The 26,174-nt window shown below is 42.3% G+C and overlaps 1 protein-coding gene and 1 non-coding gene across 2 annotated transcripts; one reads left to right on the forward strand and one right to left on the reverse strand.

The window, feature by feature from the left end:
• Window positions 1-4,565: 4,565 nt before the first annotated feature.
• On the reverse strand, window positions 4,566-4,653 carry LOC120108209 (small nucleolar RNA snoR114). Its single transcript, XR_005509672.1, has one exon. It is a non-coding gene; the product is annotated as a small nucleolar RNA snoR114 (small nucleolar RNA).
• A 1,918-nt stretch (window positions 4,654-6,571) lies between these two features.
• PAM68 (PAM68-like protein (DUF3464)) lies at window positions 6,572-13,267 on the forward strand. The gene has a single exon (XM_089923785.1). The coding sequence runs from the start codon at window positions 6,613-6,615 to the stop codon at window positions 7,189-7,191; it is 579 nt and encodes a 192-aa protein (XP_089779911.1). The 5' UTR covers window positions 6,572-6,612; the 3' UTR covers window positions 7,192-13,267.
• Window positions 13,268-26,174: the final 12,907 nt, after the last annotated feature.

The raw sequence follows: 26,174 nt of genomic DNA on the forward strand, positions 1-26,174 counted from the left end.
AAATCTATCAAACATCTATGGTAATGGGTTATAGATTTCATATTCTGAAAACATGTTGAGCAACAATATCTTACATCACAAAAGCATCTTTTTTTCTCTCCATGTACCAACAGAAGATTACCTAAAAGATAAATTTTAGGATTCATAACATTTTTAAAAAACCATGAATCTTTTTAGGCATATGAAATACAGATAGCTCGAGAGATACAAACATCCGTTGATGGAAGCACCAGGATACAAGGGGATTATCATCAGAAATAAGGTGGACGTCAAGGTAAAACTTAGTATTGCTCACCATATCTCTCAACATCCCAAATACCATAACATCAAAACCTCAATTATCTCAGACGGAGCTAAAACCTATACCATAACCTCAGAATCCTGATATCTAAAACCCTAGGGTGACTCAATAACCCTAGTATTCCCATCAAAAAGATTTGTACCTTTTGATCGTCCATCCATGCTTTCGGGTTTTCTTGATAGATTAATCCATGACAATAATTCAACCCATCGTTCAAGAATCATCGCTACCAAAACTCTCAAGATAGAGTTCGAGGAAAGAAAGAAGGCGACGGGGGGATTTGGAGAGACTCACTCGAGACGGCGCGAGGCTGTTCATTTCCGCGATTGCGACCTCATGGCTTCGTATCTACAAGAAGAGGGAGAAGAAGCATCAGCGGCCGCCGCGCATGCCATTCCACGGTGATAACAAAACTGCTCACGATCGGGCGAGAAAAGTACTATCAAAGAGAGACACCATCGAAAAGAAGAAAGCTTCGAAGCAAACCTTTTTGGCGAGTTCGAGTCTAGAGTCCTCTGCCCCGGAGGCAGCCCGATACGACGAAGACGAGGACGAGGAAGCCATTCCGTTCGACCCGGAGGCGAAGGAGCAGGGTTGCCCGAGGTGTATTTACCGGCAGCAAGCGAGGCATTTGTTGGCGGAATAATCGGTAAAAATAAGAGAAAATATATTGTAATTAGTTAAAACAAAAGGGCCAAATAAAAGAGCTCAGAAACGTGTAATTAATTAAAACAAAAGGGCTCGGAAACGCTGATATCAGATGATGATAATCTGACGGTCGTGATGCGCCCTGCATCACAGGGAGCGTTGTTGTCCTCATTGCCCATTAATATCATTGATTTTTTTTTTTTGGGATGATTGAATTTCGAACTCAAGTGCTCAGGATTATTCGAAGAGGTATGAGACGTACGCGCTAGCCAGCTGCGCCACCACCCCGAGTTGTGGATGCTTACGCGAAAATATATTAAATATCTAACGGATCATCCCCCAACTGCCCAGATACCTCCATCTTTCCTAAAATAAAATATAAAAATTTATTAATTATAGTCATTATCTTGCAATATTAATTTGTTTGTAAGTTCTTAACCCTTATATATCAATATGAGATTATAAAAAATAGCAAAGGAAGGTTCTCCGAAGGTCCTAATCCTTCAATGATAATAATAATAATAATAATAATAATAATAAATAAAAAAAAAAATTAGTGTATTTTAAAATCTATACAAGATGCAATCCAACAGTCAATGTCCAATCATTCTTTCACACGGAAGAAACAAACAGACCTAATGCATCATCTAGACGATGAAGGACTTTCCAAGATGGTTCTTGTTAGTTGCATCAAACCTAGAATTTGCTTTGATAGAGATCATTTTTTCCCCCTCTAAATTTTAAATGATGAGCACAAAATATGGACTAATATTATCTCAATGATTAAGATATCTAATAAAGTTTTTGAGAGTAAGCACATCTCCTTTAAACAAGGGGGTTAGCAAGACAATGAGAAAACACTAATGTTTGAGACTTAGAAGTAATATTGCATGCATGAGGGCTCAAAAGCGTAACAGATATGTAACTTTTGTTTGGTCGAAGGGATCGTGCATTCCATGTAAACTATGTCCTCTCACTGCCATTCCCATGCCCATCCTCTCTCTTAAGAAAGAAAGGTGATGAAGTTCCCCTGCTTGAGTCGGAAGAGGAGACTGATTCTGGTTCCTTCTTGACTCTGACGGGAGGCTTGGAAACCGTAGCCTCCATTACCTATAAAGCCCGACTCCCACCCTCTTAAGGCATCAGTCGATTGTCGTCGCTGGAAAGATAAGAAAATAAAAAAGAAATTTGCTCAGCCCTACCGCAGTCGCATCGTTATCGGAGATGAGGCTCTGTGGCCTCCCACCTTACCGAGACCCTCTGTTCTTCTATTCTTTTCTCATGCAGCCACACCAACAAGGATCCATTGTGAATTACTAGAATATAATCGGAAAAAATGTCCCCTGTCCTGGTTCCTTCTTTCTTGTTCCACCTACTTGATTGTGATTCGAAGCTGAACGGATGGCCGAGACCCTTTTACATTTACTAGATGAGATGAATTATATTAATAGTTAAAATTTGTGGTTTTTCTTATTGTGATCAAAGAACCATTCTATAGTTATTATTTGAAACATGGGAGATAAATTTTTTCACTGATTGTTTTTTAGTTATTAATATATTATGACCAAATTTAATCTTGCCATATAATGACCATAAAACCATTTTGGAATTGCAGTACTAAACAAGCATATCAAATTTAAAGATAGTTCGAAAAATGAAAGAGCTCAGGAATACTAGTATCGTCAGATGATAATCAGATAGTCGTGATGCGCCCTGCATCACACGATGCATTGTTGTCCTCATCGCTCATTAGTACAGCCATTTTTTTTCGCGGTGAGAGAAGCTCAAACTCCCGAGAGCTAAGGACTCCTCACTAGGAGGGCAATCAGGTTGGGTCGGACATAAATGGGTCGGGTCAGATGCAGGTCGGATCAGAAAATCATAAATCTGAACCCGACCTGCTTATTAAACACGTCAGAAATTACAACCTGAATCTGTCATGTTTAATAAACAGATAATCCGACCCAACCTATTTAACCTGTTTAATTAACAGGTAACCTGTTTGCTAACCCGATGGCAAAAAATGAAGAGAAAGCGATGATGGAGCCATGGTAATATATATATTTGAGAAACCATGGTGATTTCCCCCTTCAATCGTGAAGCAAAACATTTTTTGAAAAAAAAATCTGAAGATATTATGCCGAAGGATGATGTTTAGGCGGTGATGCGGAAGGAAGATTCGTCTTACCAGTGAGTGAGGGGATGAGGCTGGGGCCTCCACGCTTGATTTGAAGCAGAAAAGGCAGTTCGCCTTTGCCGCCGGCGCCGGGGATATTGGCTTCCGCGATGTCGGCCTCAGGACCAGGGTCTACGCCGAGGCGGTACCGCCATGCTGGAAGCCTGGACGCCGCACCAGGGAGTTCGCCGGCACGGAGGAGATGATCCGGGTTCGGGAAGCGGCGAAACGCTGTTCGGGATCGGGCCCTACTAGCCGGGGGATTGGCGAAGGAAGAAGGAAGAAGACTTAGAAGAGTTCGGCATTCCTGGCTGTGAGCCTGGGACGGACTCTAGAGACAGGGGCTCTCGGGGCCTTGGAGGGCTTCGGGGTCGCCGGAGGGGTCAGGAAGATGGTGCAGCTCCTGGCTTTTCGAATGACCGGCGGCGGCGTCAGCTACTTAGCTCTGGTGCCTGCGCGGCCGCCATAACCGACCTCCGAAGGCCGATCAGAACCTCCTCCTAGGGGTAGGGTTAAGATTTGGTAGCAGGGGAGGCCAGCGAGGGAAGCTAGAGGCCGTCGGTCATCTATGTTGTTGGGGTTTTAAACGACGTCCCGAGGTGCAAAGGAACACCGTCCTCCCTTCAGAATAATGTTAATAGGTAAAAGTCATTTAGCCTTTCTTTTTACTAAAATATCTAGTTTGCCACTACGAAACTTGAGGATTAAAAAAAAAAGAGCTCATGGCAGCCTGGCAGGGTTAGATGGCAGGGATATTTGAGAAAAAATAAGTTTGCTGACAGTGCGAACTGTGCGATGGGATTGGTTTTAACTTTTAAGTTCTCCATGCGGACTGTGGGTGAGGTGGGACTTCCTTCGGCTTGAGGCGACGTCCGACCCATATATTAAACGGATCATACATGTAAAATATATATCCGATTCAATTAATAAATAGGTTAAACGAATTAACCTATTTACGACCAGAAACTGTTTAGGCCAAATCCAAATCTATTTATGACGAATCGAATACGGATCGGTTGGCGGGTCGAACACGGATCGAATTGGCGAATCGGATCATATTTTGTCACCCCTACTCCTCACCGAGCTATTATGCGCTAACCAGCTGCGCCACAACCACGTGTTGTGAATTGCCATGTGAGAAAGTATTAAATATCTAATGGATCAATCCCCAACAATCATTTTCATGAGACGTAGTTCATATTATGCGGTGATATTAAGGTTATAACAAACTTATAGATCCTGTTATATTCCCTAGAGCTTTACTGTCGAAAATATACAGCCATTCCCTAGTAAATTCAAATTTTACTAATTAAGTTTTTCAGCATGCTATTTACTATTTTACTACCATTTCCATGATATATGCTATTTTGTCTGTGGAATAAAAGGTAAAAATAAGAGAAAATATATTGTGATTAATTAAAACAAAAGGAAAAACTGAAAGAGCTCAGAAACGCTGGTAATGTCAGTTGATAATCTGACCGTCGTGATGCGCCCAGCATCACAAAGTGCGTTGTTGTCCTCATCGCTCATTTATAATAACCAATTTTTTTGGGGGTTAGAGAAGCTCGAACTCTAGAGCTTCGGATTACTCAAAGAGCTATTGTCACGCAAAAATTTATTAAATATCTAACAGATCATTCTCCAACATTTTTTAGCATAGAATGCAGTTCATATTGTACCGTGATATTAAGATTACGACAAACTTATAGATATTACATATTCTCATGAGCTTTGCTTTAGAAAATTTATAGCCATTATCATATGACCGACTCAATAGTGAGTTTGTGGCATGACAGTCGTAGTGTCTACTACGCCCATCATCCAAACCCTCACCGCCAAGTTCCGGCACCCCTTCTCTTTGGTCTTCTCTTACTTTGTCCTCGCCCTTTCTTTCTTTTTTGTTTTAAAAATTTAAAACAACGATGACTGATGCAGAGAGGTTTCTGTTTTTGGTATTGGAAAAATAAAAGTGCTTTAGAAACTTAAACTACAACGAAAAAAACACTCAGCTGTTTTGTTGTGTTCTCATTTTTTTCCTTTGTATTTAAGTTATGAATTGTGGCACACAATGATGCAACATTAGTGGTGGAAGACAGTTGTATCACTTTCATGAGTTGCCGTAGCATTGCTCTTAGAAAAAAGATAAGCAAAGTATCAATTTTGAGTTTTTAATATAAAAACTAAACTTAAGTTACATTGAGCAGCGATGGTACCAGAGATGGTAGCAATGACACCAGCAGCTTGCAGTTGGTGTTGTAGAACAGCATGCTACTCAGAGTAGATCAAATACGCTGGCCAAAAATTTAAAACAAAAATATTTATGATAAAAAATTGCAAGAAGAAAATAATATTTAAGAGAGAACCAAAATATATTTTTATTAATAAATAATAACGAAATTCATAGATAGAAACTAATCCGATTCTCTCTTCATAACCAACATATTTAGCTTTCTTGCCACAAGGTTTTCCTCTTTCGCACGCTCAAAGATGCCAGATAGTAGAGCCCTCCTCAGATATCCAAAGACTGTCTCTCCAAATGGGCAATACCCAAAGAATTACACATCTTAAATACACCTCCTCTCTCCTTTAAAACTCTCTCCCATTTTTAATAAAACCTTATGCTCTCTTTAACTACATGACAAAAGTATCACTATCCCACTTCAATTAAAACACAAACTTAGGTATTTTATGAATCCTAAAATTATTAACTAATGACTAACTAATAAGAATCTTAATAAGATTAAAATCTAATAATAACAAATTTTAACCTATGGTAGCAACTGGTGGTTGACAGTGAAGCTACTGATTGGTGGTAGTGACGAGCAGTAGGAAGTGCTAAGAAGATAGTGAAAAAGAATATAGTAGTTGTCATGGATAAATTTGGTTTTTAAAAGCCTTGTAAACTAAATATTTAGTTTTCAAAATTTTTAAAAATTAAAATATAATTTTTTCGAAAGACTTGATAGAAAGTGGACCACAAAAAAAAAAAAAAAAATTCTACCTCGTTTTTTTGAAGTAATGCCAAACAAGATCTTGCTGGAGGAGCCTGCCGGGAGACACGGTATCCTTCCAAATCCGCACCATCCTTTTAGCCTGCCTCCAACACGTGGCGCGTACCTACCGACACCGTGCGAATATCAGTCAACCGTGTACTCCAGATGGGCCCCTACCAGTAACGGACCTAAACCCCATCAGCACGACTTTTGAAGACCCATCCGATCGAAGGTGTTTATTTCCAATTATTTACATAGTTTTGACAAATAAACCCCAAGTATTGCTTAATACACTCTTTTTTTTCCATCCCATTCAGTAAGCAGCTGAGCTGCGGTTGGTGTATATATTTAGAAAGATGGAGTACTTATATAAAGCCGGCATTTGAAAGTGACGGACATACGTATCACGTGCCGTGCACGTGATAAGAGTCGAGGATAAGCATCCTCATCGGCAGGAAACGCGCACGGGGAGAGAGAGAGAGAGAGAGAAAGCCATGGAGTCCTTCGCCTTCCTCCGGATCTACCCACTCGCCCCTCTCCAAACCGCTCCCTCGTCCCACTCCTCGCCACCCCTTTTCCCTCTCCTCCTCCGCCGCCATCCCCCGCCCCTCCGCCGCCCTACTCCGCCGGCGACGGCGGCCCTCAAGAGCCCTCGCGGCTTCGGCCCCGCGCCCCAGAAGACCAAGAAGCGATTGAAGCGGAAGAGCTCACCACCCAACGAGGACGATGACGAGGAAGAAGAAGAATCGGAGAACGAGGGCACGATTCCTGAGGTGGTCACCAACCGGATGATGCGGCGAATGGGTTTCTCGGTAGGGATTCCTCTCGCTTTCGGCCTCCTCTTCTTCCCCTTCTTCTATTACCTCAAGGTTGTCTCCAAGATCGACGTGCCCACCTGGATCCCATTCATCGTTTCCTTCTTCTTCTTTGGCTCCGCCCTTCTTGGGGTCAGCTATGGGATCGTTTCGGCGAGCTGGGACCCTCTCCGGGAGGGCTCGCTTCTTGGATGGAACGAGGCTCGCCGGAATTGGCCCGTCTTCTGGCAGTCGCTCTGGGGCGGCGGAAAGAAGTAGATTGGATTCGATCACCAAAGATGAGTTCTTTGCTTCCTTCTTTAATTTCTTTTCACCTCCTCTTGTTAGTTTTGTTAGTATTTTTGTATTAAAGCTTCCACTTTTCCTTTGTGTACTATGCTTGTGCATCGTTAGCTTAGCTTACTTCACGGTAGCATTAATGCAAAGATGTAATTTTTAGTGATCTAGTGGCTTTTCTTCTTCTTCTTCTTCTTGTGTAGTATGAGACTGATAGGAAACTTTTTTTTTCCTCCCCTACAATTGTATAACTGATGCCAAATGAATTGGTTTTTAATTCTTAGTTTTTTCGGAACAAAATGTGACATTTGTTTGTGTTGCATAGCACTACCAAGACTGATTTGTATTACTTATTGAATAGACGCTGAACTGCTTTGAGGAATAATTCAGCATGGAGGAATAGGCAAGCAGGCCAATGTTTTTGGGAAGTGTTGGAGACTGAAAGAGTCTAAGGGAGAAGGTTTTAATTGGGATAGAGGAAATGTGTAGATAAATCAGTGGGCTAGAAACCATAGCAGTTCAATACCCAATAATTTGACTGCAATGCTCTGGGAGTAGTCCCTGCATCAAAGTTAATAAAATATGTAAGAAATGAAGGAAAGAAAGAATTGTATTTTGGTTAATAATTTTAACTGGAGAAACTCTTGTAACAAGACGTTGAATATGTCTTGAGTTTACAGGTTGTAGAAAATCGAATTTAAATCTACTTAGGATACTGGTTCGAGTCTAAATTGTCTCACTCTATTTTATATATTGGCCTAACCTATGAGTTTAAGTCGACTTACTCCTATTACTTCAAAGGAAGAGAGCAATTGAGTGTTTTAGAGATTGGATATATTGGGGACTTGAGTTTATAAGGTAATTTCGTACTATATAATCTTTCATTTTTTTATAGTAAATTTTTTATATTGTCTTTGTCCATGAATATAGGTCAATAGGCCGAACCACATAAACATTATGTACTCTTGTTCTTTTCTCTTTTTCCTTCTTGTTTTGTTATTCTTGCTACCTATTGTAACACAATGTGATCCCAAGAACATCAAACAAGATTATACAATAATGACCAAGCATAAGTATGTAGTCTAATTCATCCACATCAAGTGAAGAGGGCTCTGCAGCTTCTATTGAACTTCATTGGCATAAACAGTAAATCAATCACTATTGCATAACTCGAATTACTCGTATAACGACCATAATTAGCTTCTGAAACATTTCAACAGGGCCACTATAGTATATTATTACCGAAAAAAGAAAATGCTTCTAATCCAGGTATCAGCTTGCTTAATTGTGATTGCAAAGTTCTTGTAAAAATCTTGATCACCAACAGCGAAACAAACGTGTATTACAGATGGTGTAGCAGCTCATGAGATTATTCAACTTTGCAATACTAGGAAGACACCTGGAGTGACACACTCATTTGGGAGTTCATCATTAACATCCTCGATGATCGAAGGTTCAAGCGTTCAGCGATCACTGGATGGCATGGATCTGAGAGTCTGAAAGGATCATCATCTGTGCTTGTCAATGGCTTGCTAAGTAGAGCGTCACTGCAATCGGGGGCTTTGGAAAGGCAACCCCTTTTCCTCCCTTCTCGTTGTCCTTACAGTGGATACATGCTGGAAAAGAGATGAATGCAATGACCTTATTGAAGGCTTGGGACCAAGATCTCTTTGCACCATGGTGTGATATCTTCAATATGCCGATGACAATATCCTGCTCTCACCGGTGAGATCTGTAGAGTTGTAACATGTCATAATGGGCAGCGAAAGTTAGAGATTTTAAAAATTTCTTAATAAAGTCCCTTAACATGAAACCCTTATAAGCCTAGATCACCTTAATGGTAACAATTAAATAATATATAAATATAAATGTATGAATAAAAGAATACCTCTAACGCTAATCCAATATGAATGATCTCCACAAGGCGTCCAAGTGTCCACCCTCCAATGGTGATCCATACGAAAACTTGATTTAAGACTTTAGCTCCAAAAACTTTGATCCTTAATGCAGAATTCTTTCAAAGGTATCAATTGGCTTGCTTTCTTTCCTCTTTTATTTTTCTTTCACCCTTTTAAAATTACTTCTAATCTTTTTGTCCTAAAGAAAACCTCCTTGTCTTGGCTTAGGACACCTTAGAAGCAATGCTAGAAAGAGACAAAATCTTGTAAGAAAGAAGGGATAAGGGAGAGAGAATACGATGGAGTTGGAATGAAGAATACCGTGGAATAGCTCCCTATTTATAGATGTGAAGGGATGCATCCTAGCCATCCCTTCATGCATCAAAGGGTGTGATAAAAAGGCGCCAACAAGAGGGGAGGTGTATCTGGAATGGGGCGCAAGCAAGAGAGAGGGAGGCGTATCAAAAAGATAAGGATTCATCCTTATCCATCCAAGAGACGCCTCCTTTCAATATATGCTAACTTCCTTATTTGCACCGTATTCTTTCTTTCTTTCATTTCTTCTGATGCATGAAAAGTAGGAGCAATCCTTGTCCATTGATCAAAGTCCAACAATGATCCAATGGCTAGAAAAGATGGCGCCACTCTTCCCTTAGGCGTGAGGATGAGAGGTGGAATGGATAAGATCAAAAGAATATTTCATCCTTATCCATTCATGGTTCCATGATCTTCACGTCATTTGCCCACATGCCATCACCCTTGATTACGCCTCAAGCCTTCCATCATGTGCCATCATAAGATCAAGTAATTAAATCCCCATCCAATGGTGGACATCATGATCTAATGGCTAGAATCGCATGCGCTATCATCCAATGATGATCCAACAGTCTAAAATGAATGATTTATCAAATCTAATCCAGTTAGACTCAAACCAAGCCAATTAGGTGCCAACTCTTGGTTAACCCATATTAGGATATGATCTAATCAAATTAGATCAATTAAGAATCAGATTCGAATCGAATTCGAATCTGATTCGAATCCAATTCGAATCAGGAGCTAAGGTTTGCAACACCTGCTATGATGTTTATCTTGCAAACATGATCTAATCCAATTAGACCCTTGATTAGTTTTCTTGTGTGTGACCCATTGGGTTCCATACTTAGCCAGCAATAGGTGTGAGTGCGAGTTGACCTATCTTGATTAGAACTCTTCTAATCGATTTAGGTCCAAATTGTGCGAACTCGAACTTAACAATTAGAATTCTTTCTAATTGGTGATCGAATTAAACTCTTTAATTCGATCAAACCTATAAGACAAGATTGACGTCTAGCAACGTATCATGTCTACCCGAAAAATATAAAATTTGGTGGAAATACCAAAAATATTCTTCAGTGGCAAGTTACCGTGCAATTCAATCCTTTAATCAAACTGCATCCTGAATATGTATATGAGTATGAATATATGTCAAACTCAATTTCATATTCATATTTTTCTTAATCTTCTAATGATAATTCAAATAATGAAACATTAGAAACTCTTTCTAATTTTCATTCTGCTTTCATCGAAGGCTCCCTGAATTATCATATGATTAGAATAAATAGGATGCGATCTTCTCTTACTAGAAGTGATTAATTTCTTGTTGACCTACTCATAATCTTCGTACATAATTCACCATATTCAGAAGATCCCATACACAACTTAAAGTTATGAATGAGTGTAAACCAAAACATGGGTTCATGTGCACAGGATACGATGGTGATCTCAGGTCATAGTGTTGCCCAGATAGACAACCCAAGAGGGGGGGGGGGTGAATTGGATTTTAAAATAATTTAGATAATTAAAACGATGTGGTTGATTAATTAAAAACTATTGCAAGTTATTTAATTAATGCTAAGTGCTGTGAGTGATGTGAGAGGAAGAAGAAGAGAGACAATCCAATGCAAACACAGAGTTTTATAGTGGTTCGGAGCTACCCCTTGCTCCTACGTCCACTCCCCAAGTCTCTCTTGGGAATTTACTATAACCCCCTTGGATTACAGCCGGTTGTTTTGCAAGCTCACAACCAAACTTGTTGTTTTACGAGCTCACAACGAACTCGGTCGGTTTTCCCAGGCTCACCGACTAGAACCAACCCCGATTGTTTTCCCGGGCTCACAATCAAACCCTTACACACGTTGGTTTTTAACTTGGCTCATCAACCAACCTTAGTCCCCTTGATTCAATCCCCCGATTGAACCAAGTAAATACAAGTTATAGAAAGAAAGGAAAATAAGCTTCTCAAAAGCAGATGTAAAACAATATAATCAAAAGAGGAGTTTAGAAGCCCTCAAACGCTTTTAAGCTGAAGTAGAGGAATGGCTTCTTGAACTCCGGTCTCCTCTCGAATGTGTAGTCGACTTGAATGCTGGAGGAGAAGGCTTTAATTGCTGGGAAGATGTAGGTGGAGCTGTAAATGCAGATCTTTCCTTTTTCGTTGAAGAGCACGTTGCAGAGCTTGAATCCTTGATTAGTTGGAGTGGAATGACTGTTCTCTGCCTTGCTACAGTCTTCTGTGGCTATTTAAGCCAACCCCCACGGAAACTAGCCGTTACACTGCTTTTTCTGCCCGTTCTGCACACTCTGCGCAGTCTGACAATATGACCGTTGGTGGGTTGGAGTCGACTCGCGCGATCAGGAGTCGACTCGGCTGTAGCGGGAGTCGACTCAAGCTTTTCCGGAGTCGACTCGGCAACTGTTCCAAATTTGAATTAAAGTTGCCGTCACGACTGGGAGTCGACTCGTCTTGACCCGGAGTCGACTCGCCAACTTCTGGAGCTGACCTGGCAATTTTGGAGTCGGCTCATCCACTGAAGTCCGTGGATCCAATTTTGAATTTTGTCCACTCGAGTTGACTCGACTGTCCTTGGAGTCGACTCGAATCTCAGAGCCCGAACTCCCGATTCTCTGTCTTTTGGCTCATCCAGTCTTGGAGTCGACTCGAACTTCCTTGGAGTCGACTCGGCTCTCAGTTTCCGAAAGTTGGTCTTCTGCCTTTTGACGTGAAGCTTGTCTTGGAGTCGACTCGAGCTGTCTGGGAGTCGACTCGAATCTCAGACTCGAAAACTGCTCTCTGACTTTTCTTTGTGTACCTCTTGGAGTCGACTCTTACTACCCTGGAGTCGACTCGTTGAACATTGGAGTCGACTCGCGCACTTCAGGAGTCGACTCGTTGACAGGTTCTGAGATGAGGCTTTCTGTTCTTCTTTCTGTTCTCAGTCGGAGTCGACTCGTACTAGTCTGGAGTCGACTCGAGCTCGTGCCAGTGAACTTGATACGCTTGGAGTCGACTCGTGATACTCGGGAGTCGACTCGAGTCTCAGACTTTGGTTCAGCAGACTTCTTAACTTATCCAAAATACTATGAACCAAATCTAGAGACACTTGGACAGGATTTTCACTGAAACACTCAATTGAATTCATTAGTAATCACAAGATATACTCAAATGCTTTGAGCTCATCAAAATCAAATGGGGTTTTAATCAATCACTCCACACATAGGATCAGTTGCACAACTCCCACTAAGAGAATCATCTTTTGACATGTAAATAAGACTTCATAAGATTTCTCTTTGCAGATCATTTCAGTGAACTCATTCCTCTAATTAGCACCCACATCTTTGTATTAGTGTCTCCACACAAGTGATTGTGAGATCAATCACTCTCTGCATCGAGCATATATAAGATGTGCCAGTCTTGCCGGTAACATTGATCCCCGACTCAATGTACCAACGACTGGAAATACTTAAGATTAGGATTTTAGGATTTTAGGTCTCACTAGTATGATCTCATCATAGCCCTAAAACCATTGTCCTAATCTAAGGGGTTCATCACAAATATAAGAAACAGCATATGATGAAACATAATGCCTTTATTCATAATTAAATGTCACATACATGATTTAGAAAATCAAAAGAAAATCCTTCTGATTGAGTCACCTAATTTTCTTTCCACATAATCTAATTCTCCTATTTTAATCTCAAAAACAATAAAACCCCTTCAATTATTTGTCTCTCAGATCTCAAAGCATATCATCATATTTGCACGAATCCCAAAGCTCCATCCACTCCTCCACTTTTCTCTACCAAACAACCCGCTCTCATCCTAGCTTCGAACTTTATCCTCCCGAGTCCCAAACTTCATCATCTCCCAACCGTATCACTCTTATCTTCTCCACGTTCCAACGCCTCCCCATCGTATCTTCATCACGAGTTCATCCACAACGTCCCAGCCATCAAATATTCTTCCGATTATCACCCACGGATAAGGTCCAAGCTTTTCAACCTCATCTCCTCCGCGGATCCGATCTTCCTCCCAGCCGTTCCCGAGCCTTCAGCCAAGTCCAACTTCCTCTGCTTCAAAACAAAATCTCTGGCATCATCTCGGATAAATCTATGCTTCGGAACAGAGCCACGTCTTCCGCAGTCCAAAGATCTCCTCCGGATCAGCTTCATCCCGAATTCCATGGATTAACAGCTTCAAACTTCATCCTATTCTCAAGCAATCCTCCCATATCGTGGCTTCCAATCCTTTCTCCTAGCAGAACAGAATTCATCCGCATCCAGCTGCCCATCGGTGGACGAGTCTCCTGCTCCCAGCCGAATCAAGCCACGTCGTCATTTCCCAGCCGAGATCCCATGATTCGTGATGATCCCTTCTGCATTCAAAGCCCCAACGCATCTCCCCTTCATTCCGTTCAGCATCTATCAAATCCTAGCATTCGGATGAATCCCCTGCATCCCGTGAACAACCAAACTATCCTCCCCTGTTTCGGAAACAAAACAAAGTCATTTTCCCATTCCGTGGATCACATCGCAGCCAGCAAATCCTCTTTCGGATTCCTCTGTTTTGGGATTAATTCCAGCCGAGACCCCATTCGGATATGCTCCCAACTTCATCTCTTCCGAATTCCCTTGCATCTCGGATTACTTCCCCTGTTTCGGAACCAATCTCAGCTGAATCCAAACTTCCGTGGATTCATCCCAATCCGAGTTCATCCTTATTCCAGCATCTTCTTCTCTCCCACTGCATCCACAACATCCGGAAAGCAAGCATCCCAAAGGATCAAGCCGACTTCAGCCAACGAATTTCAGCTTCCAGTTCCTTCCGCGTCCGGATACTCCACGATCATCCAGATCCCGGCTCATCTTCCCAACGGCGGATCAGCTCAATCAACCTTATCCTCCCACCCAGGTGAAGGCTATAAAAGGGAATCGATGCATGAAGGCGATGGCATTCGGAGGGAGAAAGCCGGCGGATCTCAAGCTCTTCTCAGGTGACTTCCCACAGAATGCATGAGTGAGAGAAGATTTTTGGTTATTTTGGGAATAACTTCCCATATATATATATATATATATATATATATATATATATATATATATATATATATATATATATATATATATATATATATATATATATATATATATATATATATATATAAAGAATGAAGTGTTGAGGGAGGAAGAGAGAAAGCCGATCGTGATACAGATGGGAGCCCGCTGCTGTGCCGCTACTGCCGTCGCCCACGACTCCATGGAAGGCTGATCTCCTCACTAGGGCCGGATGCAGCCCTAACAAAGGGACACGGGTTTTATATTTTATTTTATATTCTTGGGGTTGTATGAACTTATTGTTTTCAATGGATATCTTCTTTTGAATCATATTTAATTTTTGTGATTTTAAGTATGATGTTCGTACAACTATTCTTCATGATCACTAAGTTAATAGAAGGTAGTCCATGCTTAGGAAAGATGCAGTGTCCTGCCACATTAGTTTAGGGTAGACATTTCATGCCAACTGAAGATGGATTATTTCCAAATTACTTTTGTGAATTCTATTTAAATGCTTATTAGGCTTGTAGCCAATTTGCATGTTAATCCAAGAATAGATTAAATTACAAATAATCCTTGTTCCGATGTTAGTGGTGAATTTCCTGCCCTAGGTTCCCTCAAACTGATATCACTTCAATTGCATTTTCATTAAATTTCTTAGTTTAATTTTCTTTACAAATTTTTCTTTTTAAATATTTTATTTTTTTTTAGAAAATAACTGTACCCCAATTTCTGTGGATCGATACCCGTAATCACTATCCTACTAGATACGTGCTATTGCGTGGTCTTTAAAATTGACTATCAACGCTCCCGCTGGACCCTCCTCGGCAATGGCCTCGCCCTCTTCCTCAAGCTCCTCGACCCCCGCTCCCGGTTGAAGTAGATCGAGGTTGAAGTCGGGGCAGAGCCGCTTCACTTGGTTGCGGAAGTCGTTGAAGCCCTGGATGAGCCCGTTCATGCCCTCTTCCTCGAGCAGGTCGCGGAACTCTTCCGACTCGCGGAAGCGCTGGACGGCGCCCTGGACCTGCTCCTAGGCTGCCCTCTCCTGGGCTCCAAGTTGAGCTTGGAGTTGCTCAGCCTTGAGCTCCGCGTCCTTTATTCCCTGCTCGCGGACGACGAGCAGGGACCGCGCCTCGGCCAATTGAGCCTCGGCGGCCCGCAGTTCTGATCTGGTCAGAGCGTGAGCGGCCTTTTCTTCTTTGAGCACCGTGGCCACGATCTGGATCTCGTCCTCGGTGGCCCCCAGCCTAAGTAAGAGCTCCTTCTTCTGGAGCTCGAGCTCCGCCGCCTTCTTCTCGGCCTCCTCCTGCGCCCGTAAACACCGATGAGCCCGTCCCTTGTAGTCTGCACCAATCGAGATCAAAGTCTCGATCTCGTGGAGGTACTGCAAGTAAGACGGGAATTAGGCCGAGGATGAAGGTAGGACATAAAAGCTAAAAGCGTGAGGAATAAGTGACAGTAAACGAAAAACTTACCCGAACAGCGGAGAGGCGAGTTGACTCCAAAAATTGATTCAGGCTCATAGCCTGAATCTTCGCCCTGTCGGCTGGAAGGAGTGCGACACGGAAAAGTTGCCGCACCGTCTCAATATTCTCGAGGGCTGAGTCGCCCTCGGACACCGTCCATTCCACAACATAGGACCGCTTTTCTTGTTGGCCCTCGTTCTCCGGCGGGTCGGGGAGGCCAGACCTTGTCGCCTCCGGCGAAGGCAGCCCCGCAGCCCCTTGGCTGCTGCCCGGCTCGGATGCCGGGCCCTCGGGTCAGACGGGAGGCCGACCAGGAATTTGCGAGATCGGCACTGGGCACGCGAGCGCCATAGCGGCCCCCTTCAAGCTCCCGGGCTCGGAGCTCGAACCTCCCCTCTTAGCAGCTTCGAAGGGGTCGACTCGAGCGCTCCCCCCGGCGGCCCTGTCGACCAAGATCTTCGCCTTCTTCTTCGGCTCGAGCGGTTCTCCCGCAAGCTCGGCCGCCCTCTTCCGGAACCGAGCGTACAAAGCCCCGCTCTTGGTCACCATTTTCGCGATGTCTGCAAGGACGAGCAGGATAAATTGCACAATGCTAAAAAAAAAAAGAGAAGAAAAGCTTCCTACTGTTACCCTTACCCTGGGGACGCGCCGAGCTCAGACCTACATTCACTAAAGCATCCTCGCTCACGAGGCCTGTGGAGTGATTGATTAAAACCCCATTTGATTTTGATGAGCTCAAAGCATTTGAGTATATCTTGTGATTACTAATGAATTCAATTGAGTGTTTCAGTGAAAATCCTGTCCAAGTGTATCTAGATTTGATTCATAGTATTTTGGATAAGTTAAGAAGTCTGCTGAACCAAAGTCTGAGACTCGAGTCGACTCCCGAGTATCACGAGTCGACTCCAAACGTATCAAGTTCACTGGCACGAGCTCGAGTCGACTCCAGATCAGTACGAGTCGACTCCGACTGAGAACAGACAGAAGGACAGAAAGCTTCATCTCAGAACCTGTCAACGAGTCGACTCCTGAAGTGCGCGAGTCGACTCCAATGTTCACCGAGTCGACTCCAGGAAAGTAAGAGTCGACTCCAAGCAGTCACAGGCAGAAAAGTCAGAGAACGATTTTCGGACTCTGAGATTCGAGTCGACTCCCGCAATACGCGAGTCGACTCCGAGACTGAGCGACCATCGACAGACAGAAAACCATGTTACTGCCTCTGAGATTCGAGTCGACTCACAGACAGCTCGAGTCGACTCCGAGACAAGCTTCACGTCAAAAGGCAGAAGACCAACTTTCGGAAACTGAGAGCCGAGTCGACTCCAAGGAGGTTCAAGTCGACTCCAAGACTGGATGAGCCAAAAGACAGAGAATCGGGAGTTCGGGCTCTGAGATTCGAGTCGACTCCAAGGACAGTCGAGTCGACTCGAGTGGACAAAATTCAACATTGGATCCACGGACTTCAGTGGATGAGCCGACTCCAAAATTGCCAGGTCAGCTCCAGAAGTTGGCGAGTCGACTCCGAGTCAAGACGAGTCGACTCCCAGTCGTGACGGCAACTTTAATTCAAATTTGGAACAGTTGCCGAGTCGACTCCGGAAAAGCTTGAGTCGACTCCCGCTACAGCCGAGTCGACTCCTGATCGCGCGAGTCGACTCCAACCCACCAACGGTCATATTGTCAGGCTGCGCAGAGTGTGCAGAACGGGCAGAAAAAGCAGTGTAACGGCTAGTTTCCGTGGTGGTTGGCTTAAATAGCCACAGAAGACTGTAGCAAGGCAAGGAACACACATTCCACTCCAAGCATTCAAGCTTTCAAACTCTCCAAGTGCTCTTCAACGAAAAAGGGAAGATCTGCATTTACTGCTCCAACAACATCTTCCCAGCATTAAAAGCTTCCTCCTCCTGCATTCAAGTCGACCACTCTTTCAAGAGGAGATCGGAGTTCAAGAAGCCTTGCCTCTTCACCAACTTAAAAGCGTTTGAGGGCTTCTAAACTCCTTCTTGTTTATATTGCTTTAAATCTGCTTAAGAGAAGCTTGTTCTTCTGTTTTTCTTTCTACACATTTGTATTACTTGGTTCAATCGGGGGATTGAATCAAGGGGATTAAGGTTGGTTGGTGAGCCAAGTTAAAACCAACGTGTGTAAGGGTTTGATTGTGAGCCCGGAAAAACAATCGGGGTTGGTTCTAGTCGGTGAGCCTGGGAAAACCGACCGAGTTCGTTGTGAGCTCGTAAAACAACAAGTTTGGTTGTGAGCTTGCAAAACAACCGGCTGTAATCCAAGGGGGTTATAGTGAAATTCCCAAGTGAGACTTGGGGAGTGGACGTAGGAGCAAGGGTTAGCTCCGAACCACTATAAAACTTTGTGTTTGTATTGCATTGTCTCTCATCTTCTTCCCCGCACACTACTCACAGCACTTAGCTTTAATTAAATAACGTATTGTAGTTTTTAATTAACCACCCACAAAGGTTTAATTAGCCAAATTATTTTAAAACCCAATTCACCCCCCCTCTTGGGTTGTCTATCTGGGCAACAAGTGGTATCAGAGCCAAAAAAAAAAAAAAACTCTTCCACTCAAGAGTTAAAAGATCAAAATGACAACCCCATTTGGATCTTCTCACATTGAGGGTCAGTCCACCCAAAGACCCCCTTTCTTCAATGGATCTGACTACTCATACTGGAAGGCTAGGATGAGAATATTCATCCAAGCCCAAGACTATGAGATGTGGTCCATTGTAGTAAATGGGCCATACATCCCATCCATATATGTAGATGGTGTTAAGGTACCTAAGCTAGAAATGGATTGGGATGAGCATGACATGAGGAAGGCACAACTAAACTCTAAAGCAATGAATGTGTTCTATTGTGCCTTAGACCGTAATGAATTCAATAGGATTTCAACTTGTAATTCAGCAAAAGAAATTTGGGACAGACTTGAAGTGACCCATGAGGGCACGAATCAAGTCAAGAAATCCAAAATAAACATCTTGGTTCATAAATATGAACTATTTAAAATGGATTCAAATGAAACAATCACATCCATGTTCACTAGGTTTACTGATATTGTCAATGGTCTAAAAAGCCTTGGCAAGAACTATACTAACAGTGAGCTTGTCAGGAAAATCCTTCGGTGTCTACCGAGGTCGTGGGAAGCTAAAGTGACAGCAATCCAAGAAGCCAAGGACTTGAACAAGCTATCACTTGAGGAGCTTCTTGGATCCCTCATGACGCACGAGCTCACCATGAAACAACACAACGAGGAAGAGTCCTCCCATAAGAAAAAGGTAATAGCCCTTAAATCTACTTCTTCTAACAAGGACTTGTCTTGCAGCAGCAGCAGTGAAGAAGAAGAAGATGAGGAAGATGGTGGTGAGGCTCTTCTTGTGTGCAAGTTCAAGAAATTCATCAACCACAAGAAGTCCTATCATCAAAGGAGAGGCCCCTCAAATTCCTACCGCAAAGACAAAGGTAAGGAAAGGAAAAATGAGGGGATTGGTTGTTACGAGTGCAAGAAGCCGGGTCACATAAGAGCGGAGTGCCCCTTACTGAAGAAGGGGAGTAAGTACAAGAAGAAAAAGGCACTTGTCACTACCCTATCGGACTCCGACTCATCATCCTCCTCATCAGATGATGAACAAGAAGAGAAGGCCAATTTCTGTTTCATGGCCAACGAAAACGAGGTAACTTCCGACACGCATCCTGATTTTTCTTTTGATGAACTTTATGATGCATTTAATGAATTAATGGTAGAATATAAGGCTATAAATCTTAAGAATAAAGAACTGAAAATAACTAATCAATCATACCTACATAAATACGATAAATTAGTTAAGGATAAGGATTTAATCACCAAAGAAAATATAGAACTTAAAACAAGCAACCAACTTTTAACTCAAAAGACCAACACCTTAACTAAAGAAAATGAAAAACTAACTAAGGAATTTTCAGAACTTAAAAAATATAAACAAACCTTAGATAAGGATCTTACTAAAGAACTTAATGATCTAAAAGCCGAAAATCAAACACTAACTAAAGAACTTAACAAATACAAACCCTTAGTTGAAAGATTTACCTATAGTTCTAAAAAATTAAACATGATACTAAATAGTCAACGTGCAGTGTTTAATAAAGCCGGTTTAGGATATAAACCAAGGAATAAGCAAAAACTTCTTAGTAACTTCTTTGTTAAAGCTGGGGAAACAAAAACTAAGAAAATAACCTGCTTTTGTTGTGGTACAGTAGGCCATAAAGCAAATGTATGTAATTTTAGGAAAAGTAAAACTAAAAGAAAAATTAAAAGGGTATGGGTTCCAAAAGGAACCAACTTGATTAACCATGAAGGACCCAAGAAAACTTGGGTACCTAAGATGACATGATTTGCTTGTGTAGGAGTGTCTTGCAGCCAAGGTCAACAAAAATTGCCGGTATTTGGATAGTGGCTGCTCAAGGCACATGACGGGTGATAAAGACCAATTTTTCACCCTTGAAGCTAAGAAGGGAGGTGCTGTGACGTTTGGAGACAACAACCAAGGTCACATCATTGGTATTGGTAAAGTTCAAATCACCCCTTCTACTTTTATAGATAATGTTAGATATGTTGATGGTCTTAAGCATAACTTGTTAAGCATCAGTCAATTATGTGATAAAGGATATGATGTTATGTTTAAACCATCACTATGTATTATAACAAATCCTAATGATAATAGCTTAGTTTTTAAAGGAATTAGACGTGGAAATGTATATGTTGTAGACCTAGAAGATCTTGCAAAACATAACCAATGTCTAGTTGTAAATGAAACTAAAGATAATGATGCTAGTTGGTTATGGCACCGTAAGTTAGGTCATGCAAGCATGGACACAATAACTAAATTAGTTAAAAGAGACTCCGTGATAGGTTTGCCAAAATTAAAATTTGAAAAGAACAAAATATGTGAAGCATGTCAATTTGGCAAACAATCTAGGAACTCTTTTAAATCCATAAAATGTGTCTCTACCTCTAGGCCTCTAGAATTATTACACATGGACCTATTTGGTCCAACTAGAACAACAAGTCTAGGTGGAAATAAATATGGTCTTGTTATAGTAGATGATTACTCTAGGTACACATGGGTCATGTTCCTAGCACATAAGGATCAAGCATTTTCTATGTTTAAAAAGTTCCATAAGGAAGTAACAAATGCTAGAGAGTCTTCAGTCATAGCCATTAGAAGTGACCATGGTACCGAATTCGAAAATCAATTATTTGACGAATTTTGTAGTAAAAAGGGGATAACCCATAATTTTTCTGCACCTAGGACACCACAACAAAATGGAGTTGTGGAAAGGAAAAATAGAACTCTAGAGGAAATGGCTAGAACGATGTTATGTGAAAGTAACCTCCCTAAGTACTTTTGGGGAGAAGCCATTAATACTTCCTGCCATATATTAAATAGAGTTTTATTAAGACCCATTATAAAGAAAACACCATATGAACTGTGGAAAAACAGAAAACCAAAGGTTAATTATCTTCATGTTTTTGGATGTAGGTGTTTTGTGCATAATAATGGGAAAGACAATCTAGGGAAATTTGACCCTAAATCTGATGAAGGAATATTCTTAGGTTATTCTACAACTAGTAAAGCCTATAGAGTATTTAATAAAAGAACCTTAGTCATAGAAGAATCTATACATGTAGTATTTGATGACTCTAGTGACATCTCCTCTAGTAAGAAAGTTAATTTTGATGATGATGTTGAAATACTTGAGGAAAAGATAGATGAGATGGGATTACAAGATGATAATCAAAAGTTGATTGAAGGAGAATCATCAAGCCAAGAGGCTATTGTGGATCATGGGCTAACAAAAGCTTGGAGGTATGCTCACGGGCATCCTAAGGAACTCATTCTAGATGACCCATCTCAACCGGCTAGGACTAGAGCTTCACTAAGAAATCTAAATAGCCATCTAGCTTTTGTTTCACACTTTGAGCCCAAACATATAGAAGAAGCCGAAAATGATGTAAATTGGATAAATGCAATGCAAGAAGAACTAAACCAATTTACTAGAAACAAAGTGTGGGATCTAGTAGAGAGGCCTTCTGAATATCCAATTATAGGTACAAAATGGATATATAAAAATAAGCTAGATGAAAATGGAATTGTTATAAGAAATAAGGCTAGACTAGTGGCAAAGGGTTATAATCAAGAAGAAGGCATAGATTTTGATGAAACCTTTGCTCCCGTAGCTAGACTTGAGGCTATTAGACTATTATTAGCATATGCATGCTCTAAGGATTTCAAACTATTTCAAATGGATGTAAAAAGTGCATTTTTAAATGGGTATATAAATGAGGAAGTGTATGTAGAACAACCTCCTGGTTTTGAAAATCATCAATACCCTAATCATGTGTATAAACTGAACAAAGCACTTTATGGATTAAAACAAGCACCTAGAGCATGGTATGAGAGACTTAGTAAATTCCTATTAGAACATGAATTCTCTAGGGGAAATGTAGATACAACATTATTTCTGAAAAGGCAAAATAAGGATATGTTATTAGTACAGATTTATGTTGATGATATCATTTTCGGTGCTACTAACAATCGCCTCTGCGAGGAATTTGCTGATTTGATGCAGAGTAAGTTTGAGATGAGCATGATGGGAGAGCTGAACTACTTCCTCGGGCTTCAAATCAAACAATCTGAAGGAGGCATCTTCATCAATCAAGCAAAATATATCAAGGAGATGCTCAAGAAGTTTGATATGGAGGAAAACAAGTCAATCAGCACCCCCATGAGCTCATCATGTAAGTTAGACCAAGATGAATCAGGTAAATCTGTAAATCAAAAACTTTATAGAGGTATGATAGGTTCTTTACTGTATCTTACTGCAAGTAGACCTGATATTATGTTTAGTGTGTGCATGTGTGCTAGATATCAGGCTAATCCTAAAGAATCACACCTAGCTGCAGTTAAGAGAATATTTAAATACTTAATAGGAACTAAGAACATAGGGCTATGGTACTCTAAAGAATCCAGCATAAACTTAATAGGGTACACAGATTCAGACTTCGCTGGATGTAAGCTTGATAGAAAAAGTACCAGCGGGTCGTGTCAGTTTCTAGGAGAAAACCTAATCTCATGGTTTAGCAAGAAACAAAACTCGGTTGCATTATCCACTGCAGAAGCTGAATATGTGGCAGCCGGGAGTTGTTGTGCTCAAATCTTGTGGATTAAACAACAATTAGAAGATTATGGCATTAAACAAGATAAAATCCCCATTAATTGTGATAATACAAGTGCCATAAATCTAACTAAAAATCCAATTCAACATTCAAGAACTAAACACATTGAGATAAGACATCACTTCATAAGAGATCATGTATTGAATGGTGATGTGTCACTCTAATTTGTTTGTACTGATAATCAATTAGCAGATATTTTTACAAAACCCCTAAGTGAAGAGAGGTTTAGTGTGCTTAGGAGGGGATTAGGAGTGATTGATCCATCCTAGTGGGAGTTTTCACTAGATTAATTGATTTTGATGATTAGAATGTGGTTAAAATAGAGTTTCTATTCAATGATCATCAAATCAGATCCCAATTAGGTGATTTTCCCTCATTTGGCACGGTTATAGCATGACTTTTAGATGCGTGCCAAGGTTAGAGACGACTCGAGTAAGTTTCAGAGCCGGCTCCTAAGGGGGAGTCGACTCGCGCATTTGCGGGAGTCGACTCGCAAAGATGGCAGCTGAGGGGGAGTCGACTCGCACATTGTCGGGAGTCGACTCGAAGTCTACAGGCGCATAAGGAGAGTCGACTCGCGCATATTCTGGAGTCGACTCGAGGTCGAGTCGACTCGCGACTCAGGGGAGTCGACTCGCAGTCGAGATCCGACTTTTTAACCCTAGGTTTGTCGTTTCGCAAACACTTTTCCTCAAGCCGCCACTGTTCAAAAAGCCCTAGAGCCGACTCCTAGGTCATCCCCGATCGTCTCCAACCCCTTTTCCCGTCGATTCTCCGCCGGACATTGAGTTTCCGTCCGTTCCTAGGTCATTTCCGGTTCGTCCCGAGCTTCCTCTGTCGACCCTTTCACCGTTCTTTAGTTTTTCTTCCCGTTTTAGGTCAAGATGCCTCGTAAGACCGTGGTTAGGAAGAGGTCCCGTCCCGAGGCCGGTCCCGAGCGGCGCTCCAAGGCGCGGCACGATCCCGCGAGGGAACCACCTCCGGCTCGTTCCCCGCCTAGGGCGGTTCCCGCAAGGCCGTTGGCCGGGAAGGCCGTCACCACCGGGAGGTATGTCGACTTTGACTATCTCTCCCGGGAAGGGTTCACCATAGGTGATAGGCTTAGAGCCCAGGGGCTAGAGTACTTCCTTTCTTTGGACCTTCCCACTTACCCTGGCCTTGTTCAAGAGTTTTATAGTACCGTCCGTCGGGGAGATGGAGGTATCGAGGGCACAGTAGTAGGTGTCCCTGTGCGTGTCACGGAGGATCTCATTGCCCACATCCTCCACCTTCCATTAGTAGGGGTGGCTCCCGCACACCCTGAGGATAGAGTTGAGGCCCTTACGGTCGTCTTAGGGCATCCACCTCAGTCCCCCCTAGACGAGGTATCTGCTAGCTCACTTCCTATTGAAGTGAGAATCCTTTTGAGTATTCTGTCCAGATCCATCTTTCCTAAGACAGGAAGATTTGATTTTGTAAATGAGAGGGACCTAGCTGTTATGTCTTACATTCTTCAGGACACCCCGGTCAACTTCCCCAAGCTCATTTATAGGTATATGTGTGAGCCCCTAGACAGACCTAGGCTCTCCCTCCCATACGGGATGATATTCACTCTTCTCTTTAGGCAGTACGAAATTCCCATTCCTGAGAAGGAACCCTCTCGTGCCTTGCGATGGACTGATCGCTTGTGTACGGGGACCATGCACAGAATGGGGTTTCGGAAGAGAGAAGGGATCTGGGTTAGGAAGTCCACTCTCACTGCTCAGACCACCAGACCATCGCCCAGTCCTGAGCCAGATTCAGACTACCCAGACCTTCCAGACCATCCAGACCTCCCATCCACTCCTCCTGCTCCTACCACCTTTGCCGTACCTTCCTCCTCAGCTACACCATCTATGGAGGTCCGGATTGATCCAGAGCAGCTCCGGGAGCTGCGGCAGGAGATCGTCCGAGATCTGAGGGATGAGCTGCTTCGGGAGCTCCGAGGTGCGGTGCCTGCCCCCACTCCTGCACCCGTATCTTCTCAGTTGGTCCCTTCCTTGACAGCCGTGACTGACATGACGGCTCATGTACGGAAAGAGATCTACAATGTCCGGAGTTTGGTCCAGGCCCAGTTCCACAGCATGAGTGAGGTCACGAGCTCCACTCGACAGATGCGAGAGGAGATAGGTCGTGACATGTACACCACCACCGAGGGGGCCGAGCGCTTGGCGAATGTACTCATCGACAAGCTGGACGCACTTCAGACATCGGTGACTGGGCTTCAGGCGTCGGTGATAGAGCTCTCCACTACACATAGCAGAGCCACCACGTCTATTATCACGCAGCTCGGACATGTGACAGATGCAGTCACCCTCCTCATGGAGCAGAGCCGATTGAGAGGAGGAGCACCATCCTCGAGAGGAGGTGCCACATCCTCCAGAGGAGGAGATGCATCCTCGAGAGGGGGAGCTTCATCCTCCAGAGGAGGAGATGCATCCTCGAGAGGGGGAGCTTCATCCTCGAGGAGGACATAGATGTGTTTGAGTTTTGTTTTGTATTGTTTTACTTTACTTATTGTATGCTCAAATATACTTCAATTCATATCAATACAATGAGTAGACATCTTATCTTCAATTATGTGCCATTTGATGATTGGTTGTGCCATTGATTGTGGTTGATTACCTCCTTTTTGGTATGATGACAAAAAGGGGGAGAAATATGTATAAAATGTGTAAAAGGGGAGAAATATGAAAAAATATGTAAAAGAAATCAATGGAAATAAATAAAAAGATAAACTCTTAAAAACACACTCAAATTTGTTCTAAGTGGATTCGGTACCTCGAGGCTCATTATCTCTCTTTTGGGGCTCCTAATGGAGTAATCTCCAGAATCTATTCAAGGGATATTCGGAGATTAGCTGAATCCTACTCAAGAACAAATTGACAGATTTTCCCTCTAAAAACAAAAAATTCAGTTCAAAAACTTCAAAGCATTAAAAGAAAATTCAGAGAATCAAAACATAGTTGAATGCATATATTGAGGGGGAGA

Source organism: Phoenix dactylifera, chromosome 6, assembly GCF_051530095.1.
Source record: "Phoenix dactylifera cultivar Ajwa chromosome 6, Ajwa_hap1_PhDact_Kaust_v1.1, whole genome shotgun sequence".
Lineage (NCBI taxonomy): Eukaryota > Viridiplantae > Streptophyta > Magnoliopsida > Arecales > Arecaceae > Phoenix > Phoenix dactylifera.

What these genes read in the sequence shown, in the direction of transcription:
- PAM68 (XM_089923785.1), top strand. Translation starts at nt 6,613, where the DNA reads ATGGAGTCCTTCGCCTTCCTCCGGATCTACCCACTCGCCCCTCTCCAA.